Here is a 13319-nt window from a genome sequence, read left to right as displayed (position 1 = left end):
CTTCGGTGTTTTTAATAAAACCTTGGGAAACAATGCTCAAATGTTGAAATGTCATACCCTGTTATATTCTTCTTAAAAATTTGAATCGATTGGCATTTACAGCTAAAAAATTTAATTTTTAACAAATATTTCCAAAAAAATTGATTTATACAATATATGAAAATAGGTCAAACTCAGTCCCCTACTAGATTTCCCATATAAAGCAGCCTAAGCCCAAAACTTCAGTTCGCTGTCACCGTTCGGCGTCGATTCACAATAATCACAACGATATCGTAGGGAAAACAAATCCGATTGAAACCTTATCAGTGCGACAAACACATTACCCGGCGAATCTTATCGCTACCCACAAAAGTGACTCAGTGGTTGAAGGAAAGTGGAGCGATGAAGACCTGGTTTTTGCTCCCGGTATTCCTCTTCTTGGGGACTTTTTGCCCCTCGAAGGCGGCGAATATCCTGTGCCTGGTGAGCACGGCCCAGCACAATAATCCCGGCTGGTCGAAGCCCCTTGTTGACGCCCTGGTGGCCAATGGTCATACCTTACTGGTGATCAGTACTGCTCCCAATCCGGAGCCCAAGAAGCAAGTGGATGGTCTGCTGTACTACCACCTGCCCAACGATTACGATGTGATGAAGAAGCACTTCATTCGCGAGGATACGCAGGAGTACCAGGAGATGATGACCCTGAAGCAGTTGCTGGTGTGGTACGAGGTGCTCTTGGGCAGCTGCCGTTCCATCCTCAACTCGGGTACCATGAATAGCTTGATGCCCGAATTGACAGCCCAATTGGCCGTGGACTTCGATCTGATAATTACCGACGTCACCCATGGAATGGAGTGCCTGATGGACGCGGTTCCCATGTGGCGCTCCAAACCGGTTCTTGGACTGAGTGCGGGTAAACTTACCCCGGATCTGATCTCCCTGGTTCAGGCGGAGAATACCATTAGTCCGGCCAGGACACCACATTATATCAGTGAAATGCCCAAGAAGATGAGCTTCTGGAATCGACTGCACAACCACATTATGTATTATGCAGAGCCACTGTGAGTTGTTCTGTGTATTCTAAACTATTTCTAGTTTATATATTTATTCCTTACCTTTAGAATCCGCTTAGTAGTAATTAACCCTGTGCTCAATGGTCTGGTGACCACTGAAAATGCCTACCCCAATTTACAACTAGTGCTGCTAAACACACATCCAGTCCTGGACTATGTGCAAAATCTTCCTCCCGGAGTCATCGAAGTGGGTGGACTCCACATCAAGAGCGAGGTCAATCCTCTGCCCACTTATATACAGGAATTCACTGAGAAATTCATCGATGGCATCGTGTACATCAATATGCCCTATATTGAGTATATGAAAGGCCAGGGAAGACAAGCTTTGATTAAGATGATACTAAACAATCCAAGCTGTGGGTTTATTTGGAATGTGGAACAGCTGAAGCAGATGCCACCAGAAATATCTAATTTATTAACACTCAATGTGAATCAGTCACTGCAGCAGGATATTTTGGGTAAGACCTTAAAGGCTTATAATATTTGTAAAAACTTTATATGGTTTTTCTCTAAAATGTGTAGCTAAACCTTATGTGAAGGGTTTTCTGAACCATGGTGATAGTTTCAGTCTTCTGGAGGCGGTTCATAATGGGGTGCCCTTGGTTGTGCTACCCCTCAAACTGGAGGAATTTAATGTGAGTTAACTAAATCAAATTTAGTTTAAATTAAATTATATAAGTCTTTTTTCTATAGAATGCCCAGCGTGTAATGGAACGCAAGCTAGGAGTGGTGGTTCAGACCAACGGATTTAATCAGAAAACCCTGTCTAACGCTCTAAAGCAGATCCTGGATGACGAATCATTCACCAATGCCCTCTACCAGGCTCAGTTGAAATTCAGGACACGTCCGCAGTCCGCTTTAAAATTGGCACTTTGGCATGTGGAACAACTAATCCGCGAACCACGTTTCTACAAGGATTTCGCACAAACTGAGGCTCTAACACAAAACTTCTTTGTGGCCCATTCCGTGGATGTGATGATCGTTCCATTCATTATCCTCCTGGCTGTGGCCGTGAACCTAGGCCACTTGGTCATAGTCCTTTTCACCAGGGGTTCCAAAGCTCAGCAGGTGCCAAAAGAAAAGGAGGAGCTCAAAGGTGAGGTACCCAAAAAGCGCAAAAAGGTAAAGAAGAATTCGAAGAGTGGCGCTCCACTCAATATAACACTGAAAGAAGAGTCCACCGATTTAATTGAAGATTTGAATGAGGAGATACTCAAAGGGGAGAAGCAACTACTTGACGAGGAGGAAAAGCCTTCCCTAGAAAAAAAAGAGGACTAAACATTTTATCAGTTTTTCTCTATTTTCATGTACCATATTATGCCAAAAAAAAGACTGCCAATAAATAAATGTAAAGATCTCCCAAACATTGACATATTTGTTTCGCAAATCCCGCTTTCTGGTATTTAACCTACTAAGCTAAACTTAAACTAAGCTACCTTATTTGGAGAAAAGTCCATTAATATGCTAATTAAGTAAAGCAAAATTTGAAGATTGGTCATCTTTAGTTGTTGACACCTACAATCTGTGAGAAATTAGTTTCCCATTTTGCATTTATTTATTTATTTATTCAAACCATGTCTAGAATATGCTTCAAAATAGTTTTGAACTAAACAAATTTGTAATTAAGACTAATTTATTTGTATAATGCAAAATTGCTTAGGTTTCTTAAAATAGTAATACATCGTTTTATATTTATATTTATTTTTATTAAAGTGTCTTTAGTTATAATTATATTTTATGTTCATCCCAAAAGTAGACTACATCGTATGACTTCTTCCATTTTACTCTCTTAAATCCCAGAGAGCGTATACTTGTTAAGAGAAGGCTATCGCAGGTAAATGGATCGGAAATAGATTCACCACAGGTAGGCACGATCTCCAGTCCCGATTTCGTTTTTATGTATTTTTGCCAGAATGCTGAGCCAGCCATAAATACCCTCAGTCCCACGTAACCTTCAGTGCATTTCGAGAATTTGCCGCGAAAAGAACAGAGAACCAGAAAATGCTGACCAAACTGTTGAAGATTAGCTGCACTTCGAGGCAGTGCACCTTCGCCAAGCCTTATCAAGCGATTCCAGGACCACGAGGTCCTTTAGGGATGGGTAACCTGTACAACTACCTGCCCGGCATCGGATCCTATTCCTGGCTGAAGTTGCACCAGGCCGGACAGGATAAGTATGAGAAATATGGTGCAATCGTCAGGGAAACTATAGTTCCCGGCCAGGATATAGTCTGGCTCTATGATCCCCGGGATATCGCATCCCTGCTCAACGAGCGCGATTGTCCGCAGAGAAGGAGTCACCTGGCACTGGCCCAATATCGTAAAAATCGACCGGATGTCTACAAGACCACCGGCTTACTGCCCACCAATGGTCCGGATTGGTGGCGTCTGCGTGCCCAACTGCAAAAGGAACTGAGTGCCCCAAAGAGTGTGAGGAACTTCGTCTGCCAGGTGGATGGAGTGACCAAGGAGTTTCTCAGATTTCTACAAGACTCGCGGGAGGGAAATGCCATCGATATGCTGCCCAAACTCACCAGATTGAATTTGGAATGTGAGTACAGATTCAAAAAACATTAAATATTCTAGCAAGTATTTGAAATGCAAATGTTAAATGTGGCAATTTCCTGTTCGATTGAATTTCTTGGAAAAGGTATATTTTAAAATCCCGTTCCTTGGTCTATAATAATGTCATGTTTATTTGTATATTTATATTTGCAAATATGTATAAAACTATCTGGCGACCTAAAATTTAGCTTAGAAATCAGTGACTTTATAAAAGAAGTTTTTGAAAATTTTTTGATAAATATTCCATTAAGTATTTGTAATTCTAATTTAGATCTAAGTAATTTTTCGTTCATTTGAATTTTTTTAAAGAAAGTTTCTTCTATAAATAACATTTGTGGATCTATGATAAAGTCAGTTTATTTTTTAAACGCACAAGTGCGCTTTTACTAAATAGGATTCGGTGGTAATGAAAATACTATATAAAACACTATACTCCTCATAACACCAGACTACGGTTTCTATTAGATTTTAATAAATAAGTATTGTTTTTTAGTGACCTGCCTGCTTACTTTTGGGGCCCGTCTGCAGTCCTTTTCTCCCAAGGAGCAGGATCGTGAATCCCGATCCACCCGCTTGATGGAGGCAGCAGAGACCACCAATAGCTGCATCCTGCCCACTGACCAGGGTCTCCAACTTTGGCGCTTCCTGGAGACTCCTAGCTTTCGAAAACTTAGCCAGGCCCAATCCTACATGGAGGGAGTGGCTCTGGAGCTGCTGGAGGAGAACATAAAGAACGGCTCAGTGGGATCCTCACTGATCTCCGCTTACCTTAAGAACCCCGAACTTGATCGCAGTGATGTGGTGGGCACTGCTGCAGATTTGCTTTTGGCTGGCATCGATACCACCTCATATGCCTCGGCATTCCTGCTCTATCATGTGGCCCGGAATCCGGATGTTCAGCAATTACTCTACGAGGAGGCCAAGCGGGTGCTTCCTAATCCTAAAGAGCAGCTATCTATGGATTCCCTGAGAACGGATATCACATACACGAGGGCTGTCCTCAAGGAATCTCTGCGCCTGAATCCCATTTCGGTGGGAGTGGGCAGAATACTTAACCAGGATGCGATCTTCAGTGGTTATTTTGTGCCGAAAGGGGTAAGTATTGCACTGACAGAAGATAATGTATTCACATTAAGTACGTTTCTCTCAAGATAATATTACTGCATTAAATATTACTTAAGTTCTAAATTAATCAATATGCATACTCAATTCCCAGACCACTGTAGTGACCCAAAACATGGTAGCCTGTCGCCTGGAACAGCACTTTCAGGACCCACTTCGCTTTCGGCCGGATCGGTGGCTGCAGCACCGGAGTGCCCTAAATCCCTACCTAGTTCTGCCTTTTGGCCATGGAATGCGGGCCTGCATCGCCCGTCGTTTGGCCGAGCAGAATATGCACATTTTGCTCCTCAGGGTGAGTAAACACTAAAAGATCGGCACTTTTCGGTCTGCAACTTATTCCAAATTATTTATTCGATTTTATAGCTGCTGCGTGAGTACGAATTGATTTGGAGCGGATCTGATGCAGAGCTGGATGTCAAGACCCTGCTAATAAATAAACCCGATGCTCCCGTGCTGATCGAACTGCGATCGCGTACTGAATAAGTTTTAAATATAATACCCCCAGAGGAAAGAGACTGAGAGACAACAGACTTTTATCACTTTTAAATAATTGGTTTATTAATTACATATATTAAATTAGTTTATAATTATAATTAGTGTAAATTAAATATAACTAGACTTGCATTTAATGTGATTGAAAGGCTGCGGGTGTTTTGGTCTAAGTACTAAAGAGAACGACAAAAAGGCATTCATCGAAAATTCATCCAAAGGGGTATACTAGATGGGGTTGCCAAATACTTGAGCAAGTGGGTATATTTTCCCAAAAAGAAATTCAAATTTGTTAACCAGATATTTTCTTCCGAGTATTTTGTGCTCTTTTTTTTGTATACATGTTTTCAGCATAATGACAACCCATTTCAGGGGCTTTAATGTGTAAGTATGTAATGACTAAATATTCCAGTACAATGTTTAGTTAAAGATATACTCGTAATGCAGATTGTTACTATATATGGCTCTATAAAAGTGGTCCGACCAAGCCCCTTCCTTCTGTATTCCCTTCTTGCCTTAAGCTCAACTCGAGTGAAAACCGTACATATACAAACTATATAGACTACTTCCTGTTTCGCTCTTGTTCAAGATCAAGTCAAAAAAATATATTTATGTGTGTGGGGCTATATACTGCTATATACTGATACTCGTACGATTCTAGTCTGATCTAACCTATAAGGACTTTGGTTGTTTGCCGCACTACACGCTAGGATGATTGGTGAAAAAATACATCTAGATATACACATACTTTGAACTCCACTTCTTCTATGTTCGAAAAATAAATGTTTATCGGTCCTGTTTTGGTCTTTCAATTTTACAAAATTCTTTCGATTTCAAATCGTTTTATCAGTCTGGTTAAAAAAAACGGTTGTATATATGGTTCTTATCAATTAAATCTATGTGCAGAAACTATTCAAGAATCTTCAATACATTAATTTGATTTCTTTTAATACCGAGTAATAATAAAAACCTCATCGATTTGATTTCGATTTGAAATCGAAAAGAATTTAGATAGAAAACCAAAGCAGTCCTTTTATCCCTTCTGATTTGTGAGAAGACTTTTCCAGGAAGCGTTTCGAGTCTTCTGCTCTATGGCTATCGTTGAATATGTGTTCGATGAAGGATAAGATATGGGTCCGGATTGATGTCCTGCTGCTTTCGTTCAGTTTATAGTTCCAGCAGCAGGACCTCCTCATGCTAGAGGATGTTGAGCAGGGAGGAGTCCATCATCCGATCGTCGTACAGACTCAGTGTCTTGCTGGCCCTGGCTTTCCGCACGGATGGTGGCACATCGCCAGGCGTTTTCACCCGTTCGCTGGGATCCCTCAACCGCTCGCTGCTCCCCCGGCCGCTGAAGACCTCGCGGAACACCTCCAGGCTGTGCTGGCGGCGCATCTGCTGCTCCGTCGGAGGACCCTGACCCGTGCTGACCATCAGGGAGTTGGTGCGCAGGTGGCCGGGTCTTCGTTTCGGCGCTGGACGCGTGAGGGTCTGCAGTTCGCTACCATGACTCTGGATGGAGTTGTTATTGGTGCTCCCGTTGATGTGCTTGATCAGGCTGCTGGACAGCGAACGGGGCACAATGTGGGCTGGGGTTCCTGTCCGCTGCTCGGCACTTCGCAGTTGAACCGGCGTGGGTTTGTCCAGGCGTGGACTCAAGTCCAGGTTGTTGGGGCGACGCAGAGCCGTCACCAGATTGGACTTCTCCTCGCCCAACTGCAACTGGCGGCACAGTTCCTCCGCATGCTCCTTGCGGAAGAGCTTCTTATTGATCAAGGCTCTGACGCCATGCCATCCCCTTAGCTTGTGATCCGTGTTCTGCTGCTTGGGAAATCCCTGACCCAAGCTGGAATTGGTATTTCCACTCGAGCTGACAATCGTGTTCTTCTGCTGCTGCTGCTGGTGATGATGGCTGGCTATCAGCTCCTCCACACTCACATCGTGCTCCAGGCAGGAGAGCGAGTTCTCCTGCGGCTGTGTCTGGAAACTGTGCTTCTTGCTCCGCTCCACCAGCACTGGAGGAGTTCGAAGGGGCAGGGGTGCCAGGTTGCGTTCCTGGCAGGGATTCCTGCCCTGATACGGCTGCAACTGCTGTTGCGGGTAGCTCAGGTGGTTCTTCTCCCGCTCCAAGGCAGCCAAAGGTAGCTGCTGATTGGGAGGTGGCTGTATGAGTCCTGTGGTGTCCGAGCTCATCTGATGATGCACTGCAGCCGCCGTTGTCGTTGTAGTTATGACATTAAACCCCTAGGAGAACATAAAAACATTTATAGTAGTTTCTAAGACACATATACTTATTGTCCTCACCTGTTCCACGTTGGTGGTGGCCACCAGATTGTTGGTGTTCAGCAGTGGACTAGCGGGCTGAGCTTGGGCTCGTGGTCTTAGACCCGACATCTCCTGCATCCGCTCCTCGGCACACAAGGAGGTCAACCTGGCATCCGCATCATGGTCCCAACAGTCCTCGCAAGTATCTCGCACCACCTTTGCGGCTGCACCACCACCCCATCCTGCGGGAAATAGGGGACGCGCCTTGTGCCGCACCACCAGTGCCTGCATCTGGTCGAAACTGGGATGAGAGCCCACCTCCTGCTCATAGGGAGCCTTGTACGGGGGCGTCGTCTGTCCAGGAGCATAGAAGTCCGAGCAGCGGGTGGCCACTTCCCAGAGCACCAGGCCCAGGGCATACACATCCATTTGCTTTAGTGAGGTTTCACAATCTCGTAGATTTACTGCTCCCTCAAGCAATTCGGGAGCCATGTAGCGAAGGGTGCCCACCTCATTGATGCTCTTCGTCTCCGCCATGGCCACCTCGCCCTTGTACTCGTACTTGGAGCCAAAGACCTTCAGGGCAAAACCAAAATCAGCGATGCAGCAGCTGAGATCCGCCTGGACGAGCACATTCCGGGTATTGATGTCCCGATGGGCCACACAGGGCTTATGCTGATCCCCCAACCGGAGTTCCGTGTGCAGATGGGAGATTCCACGCGTGATGGAACGCAGCATCCCACAGCATTGGCTAAAGGTCAAAGTGTTGGCTATCAGCCAATCCTGGAGGCATCCCAGTGGAGCCAGGGAAAGTACCAGCTGGTATTCCATCCGGCCGTCCATCGTGCAGCGTTCATCGTAGCCTGGAATGAAGATTGTATTATAAATATATATGGTTTGAATTGCAATATTCGGTATATCATTTATAACATACCGAAATAACTCAACAGTGCTGGACATTCCATTAAAGGCAGTGCGTAGATATTCCTCTCGTTCACATAGTACTGGTGATGCTCCTCGGGATAAATCTTAACTGCCACCTCTTGATCATGGAGCAGACCCTTCATCACAGTTCCATACTTGCCACTGCCCAGCATGCTGATCAAATTCATGTTGTCCACATTCCGAAGATTGGAGCTGTAGCCAGGACCCGATGGTGCCAGGGGCGATTCCTCCGGCTCCGGCTTCTCCTTGGCTGTCCGACAATACTGAACGGCCAGGAAGATGCCAATCATGAGGGCTGTGAGTCCGCCGGCCAGGCCCAGCATTGTGCTGGCCAAAAAGGATTGATGCTGCTTGGCAGTGGCCCGATTAGTAATTGAGTTCCTCGCATCATTGGAGCCCAGTTCCAGGGGAGCAGGTTCCACTACCGCATACTGGGCATTGCACAAATCCCCCGAACAGCAGCAGTAGTACAGCGAACTGGTGGTGGTTGTGGGCGCCGAACTGGTGCACTCCGATTGACTGCAGCGATCCGTGTTTTCCTCCCAGCAACCTGGAAATGGGACAGAATGAGTATCATGTTTTTGATTTGCAAACCACCAACTCACCCTGCTTTATAACTCTAGTGCCGTTGGCCGTCTGGTTCCAGAGGGTAAAGCAAAAGGTATAGCCTTTTTGGCAGGTGCTTTTATGTGATTCAGTGGGCACCGGAGTGGACTCAATCTGCTGCTCCTGCACTTCGCCACTCAAGTCCTGATCGCCATCATCGTCATGAAGGGAATTGTCGTTCTCCTGGAAGCTCATACAACTATACTGGCGATTCGGAACAGGTGCTAAACAAAGCAAAAAAATTCCATTCATAAATATTCCATAGATAATACAGTCTTTAAAAGGTACTCACATGCTTTGCCAAGTGAGATCAGAGCCAAAAGTAGGCAAGGCCAGCTATAGATAACCCAATTCATGTCTGCAATCCCTCGATAGACGAACTTCTAGATGATATTAGTGATCTGGATCACTGTGATTGACCAACTGCTAATCAATCTTACGGCATTTTGTACAACCTCTGAAAGTGCTAAAAGATCGCAAATGTTTATAAATATTGTTGAATATTGTGGTGTCTTCTTTATGAATAGAATCTACGCAGGAATTATCAACAGTCTGCGACACACTCTCGCACCCTCGTCATTACTCTCACACTCGGTTTGCGTATCAATAGGCGATGACAATTCCCGAGCTCAGCGACTTTATCAAGCCAACTGCCGGCGATAATGGCCAGACCCAAATACTCGCACACTTCCACCAACCCCAACCCGAACAGAAACGATCACGAAGCGTCTCCATCGAAGACTCTGTAGATCGCAGGGAGTCGGGGGAACTACGGGGAACTCCGAGCACCCACCCACTCCAAGTCTCAGGGGAACTGTTGCACTTTGGAACCCATTTGGAACCAGGCGCCGCCAGAATAAGCAAAATCATTTCAGTTGAGGTTCGACTGATTCGAAGAGGATCACGACTAGAGAATACTCGTATAGCTTAGAATAAAAATGGAATATTATGTTTTTAAAGCCATTTAAATATTGTGAAGTCAGTTCTATCTTTTTGTAAGATCTTACAGTTCATTTTTTAGTTTGTACGCTTATACTTAATGTGCATTTTACACATTGATAAGACTAATTTTAACTTTTCCCCACTATCATTACAGCTTATATACCCCTAAATTTATAGGTAGTTAAGCACGCATTTTCAAAGCCTTTCCCACTTTTCCCCTTGAACGCTGATTAGAAAATGTTGCCCGCATTAATTATGTGGGACTGGGTTTAACTTATTACGCTCTACTCCCCTTCAATTATAGGGTACGTAAGTATGTTCATATGCCTTACATACAAAACTATATAAATGTGTTTATACCTAGATGGTAACGAATTTGCATTGACGACATTTGGGTTAATTGTGGGTGACGAGGCATGAAATTTGAAGTAAGATAAGCTTTTTATCAGACAAGCCAGGATACACTTATCAAGCGATTATGAAATCTGCGCCTGCTATCTACGGTACTTATTTATGGCGTTTTTAATTCATGAACTTCTTATTTATGAATTAAAAATGCTTTTAATTGATTAATTTTTCTGTTAGGGATGGGACTTGAAGTGATCAATTCTTAAATTTTAAAATGTTTAAAAAAAGTAAATTTCTTTCGCAGTTTATCTGCGTAGTTTTATAGATAGTTTAAGCATTTCAAGTAGAATTTGAGTTAGTTGTCAAGTAGAATTTGAGTTAGTTGTCAGTTCGAGGTCATAGGGTTTTCTTTGTCTAAATTTTATTGCAAAAAAGTTTTTCTTGAGTGCCTTCGCTTTCGTTCTTTTACTAAAGTATAGACTTTATTTTATAAATGAAACAAAGATATAAGAAATTATAATACATGGAGTTATTCATCAAGCCATATTTGTATATCAGTGGCACATTATGGTGGTGTTTAACAATTTTCTGGCTACCTGTGATTTGCATTTATCACTTTTTTATAAGGAAGTATCGTCGTCTTAGTGAGAAACAGGACGTCATATTTGATTCTAAGGAGGAGAAGACGGATCCTTTAGGAAATAAGTCGGATTCTTCAGAAGGAGAGCTTGGATATCCAGGAGAGGAATCAGACTGCCCAGAAAGAGATTTAGGTAGTTCAGATGACAAATCAGAGTGCCCTGAACAATATTTATATTTTCCGGAAGACGATTTTGATTCTTTGGAAGAGCTCGAATCCGATTTTTTAGTTCCAAAAGTGGATGCAAACACAGCCGATCACAATTTGCGTGTAAGGCAAATTGGGAATCTCGTCCAAACCATTAACAGACAGCTGATAATTCTCCACGAGAAGTACACCCCGAGGACCCCTGAAGAGTGTTTCAATGCAAGGCGCCAGAAGAAGCTGTGGAAGATGCGACGCGGGCAGCGGTCCCAGGATAACTGATGCAATAACTTCAATCGAAAGCGTATTTTTCTATATCACCTTTTCATAGATTTTATAATTCCAAAATTTACTTTACAAATATAATTTTGACATTGCGCTATCTCAGCTCCCTCCCCCTTTAACCAATGATTCTGTTTTCTTCACCTTTCTCCACTTTTGGGGCATGCGCAGAAGAGAATCTGTGGAGAAAGAGAGCAGAGTCTCTGACGCGCCAAAACAGGTTCTACTGACGCTGTCTCAAGTGCTCCATGGAGTGGGGCGAACTGCGGGGCAGGAGGAGGTACCCGTCGGCTGCTCTCGTACGATAGCCAACGGCGCCAGTTAATTGCAAATACTGCTTGATACCCTACATTTGGTGGGGAGTAGCTGCTTGGCCAGCAAGACCAAGCTCATAAAAAAATATTTTAAACAGCATTTTGTATTGTCCGACTGTCTGGATTTATTGTGCAACAGGGAGAAAAAATGTATCATTTCGAAGAATTAGATAATACTTCTTATTAGACAACACTTATCACAAAAACCTTCGGTTTCTAGAAACGATCATTGTAAGTCACTGATTCATTCTGTTTGTATTATTAATCCAATGCTTTGACTTAAAATAACTTCTTAGGAAAAGTTCAAGGTACCAAACATTGCCATTAAATATTTAAGAACAATTCTTATAAATACATTTCGTGTAGGGCATAGAAATGTCATCGAGGCTCATTCCCCCATTTGGCTGCTGATGCCTTGGGTTCCCTCGCATTTGTTGTTGGTTCTTGGGGCCTGATTAACTTTTTGCGTGCTGTGTGCTGCGTGCTGCGTGTGCATTTGTCCATGTCCATGTCCCCATCCCCATACTCATTCCCATTCCCATTCCCATCCCTACAAGAATGCCAACTGCAGCCCGAGCGATTCGGGATTCATCTTCGTTCTACAGCTGCATTTGGCAAAACTGCTACATTCACAAAAAAAAGATGTAGAAAATCAATGCAAAAACACAAAAGTGCAAGCAGACTGGGAACAGCAAGAACAACAATGGTGGAGGGAATGTGAATGGGAATGGCCTCAGAGGTCTCTTGTTGACTTTTTTGTGCACCATGAAAAAATATGGGTATTTTTCTTGATTGGTTCGAAATTTACCTTTTAAAAATATTACATTTTTGAAAGAACAAATTATGGCTAAAGATTTCCAAAATTTTGTAAGTTCCTTGGGTCGTATAAAAGGAACTGTTTTCCTATCGAATAATTAACAAATCAATGGTATCTTATCAAAAACTTGAGCCTTAACCGACACTAAATTATCTCTATAAATTCAAAAAATGTGGAACCATCCTAAGAAACATGATCCTCTTACATAACAAATTCTTTTTAGACCGTTAAAATCTATAGTATCAGAACGCTTTTCTAAAACTTTTGAAGTCCCACAAAAAGTGGTCAACATTTGTTGTAGTGCATATTCACTTTGTGCAGACAGAGTTTTCTGCCAGGGTGGGTGGCCCACCGTCTGCCCTTCTGCTAGCCTGCGTATTTGTGTGTGTGTACTTGCGCAGAGTGGAGTAAAAAATTGATTTTTCCAAGACATTTTCCAGCGTTGTTTGCGGAAAACATTTGCACTACTTTGGACACCTTCAAAATCCACACTTACACTTAATTCAGGGCATTTTCTGCACTACACCTGCAGTTTAATTGCATTACTGATTCTTATATAGTCACAGAAAAAAGTTGCACACTCGCCGGAAAATTTATTATTGGGGCACCGGCGCCAGTCGCGTCTGCTCTTTTTTATATTTCCCTGTTTTTTTTGTGGCTTTTTTATGGCACTTTAAACAAGTTTGCTCGATAGGCGGGCCGTTTTTTGCCGTTTTGCCGTTTGATTTTTCGCAGCGCGCCACCTTCGCCCGCCGACTTTCGAGAAATGAATGCGATTTCGGTTTGGT

At 43.4% G+C, this 13319-nt stretch overlaps 4 protein-coding genes across 5 annotated transcripts; 3 read left to right on the top strand and 1 right to left on the bottom strand.

Moving 5' to 3' along the window:
• The first annotated feature begins 249 nt into the window (after positions 1-249).
• Positions 250-2416, top strand: LOC108044330 (UDP-glucosyltransferase 2). The gene is made up of 4 exons (XM_017123317.2): positions 250-1040; positions 1101-1510; positions 1575-1687; positions 1746-2416. The coding sequence occupies exons 1-4, from the start codon at positions 382-384 to the stop codon at positions 2328-2330; spliced, it is 1767 nt and encodes a 588-aa protein (XP_016978806.2). The 5' UTR covers positions 250-381; the 3' UTR covers positions 2331-2416.
• Positions 2417-2972: 556 nt separating this feature from the next.
• On the top strand, positions 2973-5222 carry LOC108044321 (cytochrome P450 302a1, mitochondrial). Its single transcript, XM_017123309.2, has 4 exons — positions 2973-3603; positions 4111-4712; positions 4834-5031; positions 5103-5222. The coding sequence occupies exons 1-4, from the start codon at positions 3054-3056 to the stop codon at positions 5220-5222; spliced, it is 1470 nt and encodes a 489-aa protein (XP_016978798.1). The 5' UTR covers positions 2973-3053.
• A 48-nt stretch (positions 5223-5270) lies between these two features.
• Positions 5271-13280, bottom strand: LOC108044320 (bone morphogenetic protein receptor type-2). Of its 2 annotated transcripts, none has more exons than XM_017123308.2 (6): positions 13028-13280; positions 9337-9510; positions 9044-9268; positions 8428-8988; positions 7533-8356; positions 5271-7472 (listed from the first exon to the last, which is right to left on the bottom strand). In XM_017123308.2, exons 2-6 carry the CDS (start codon positions 9398-9400, stop codon positions 6426-6428), a joined length of 2721 nt encoding a protein of 906 aa, XP_016978797.1. In that variant the 5' UTR covers positions 9401-9510; positions 13028-13280; the 3' UTR covers positions 5271-6425. The 2 variants fall into 2 exon arrangements, with proteins under 2 accessions (XP_016978797.1, XP_016978796.1); XM_017123307.2 differs by lacking the exon at positions 13028-13280 and adding an exon at positions 9634-9779.
• LOC108044322 lies at positions 10725-11522 on the top strand. The gene is made up of 2 exons (XM_017123310.2): positions 10725-11107; positions 11162-11522. Exons 1-2 carry the CDS (start codon positions 10858-10860, stop codon positions 11398-11400), a joined length of 489 nt encoding a protein of 162 aa, XP_016978799.1. The 5' UTR covers positions 10725-10857; the 3' UTR covers positions 11401-11522.
• Positions 13281-13319: the final 39 nt, after the last annotated feature.

Source organism: Drosophila rhopaloa, unplaced genomic scaffold (assembly GCF_018152115.1).
Source record: "Drosophila rhopaloa isolate 14029-0021.01 unplaced genomic scaffold, ASM1815211v1 contig_163, whole genome shotgun sequence".
NCBI classification, from domain to species: domain Eukaryota; kingdom Metazoa; phylum Arthropoda; class Insecta; order Diptera; family Drosophilidae; genus Drosophila; species Drosophila rhopaloa.
The sequence above is the reverse complement of the archived record's forward strand: the minus strand, read 5'-3'. Positions and strand labels throughout refer to the sequence as shown.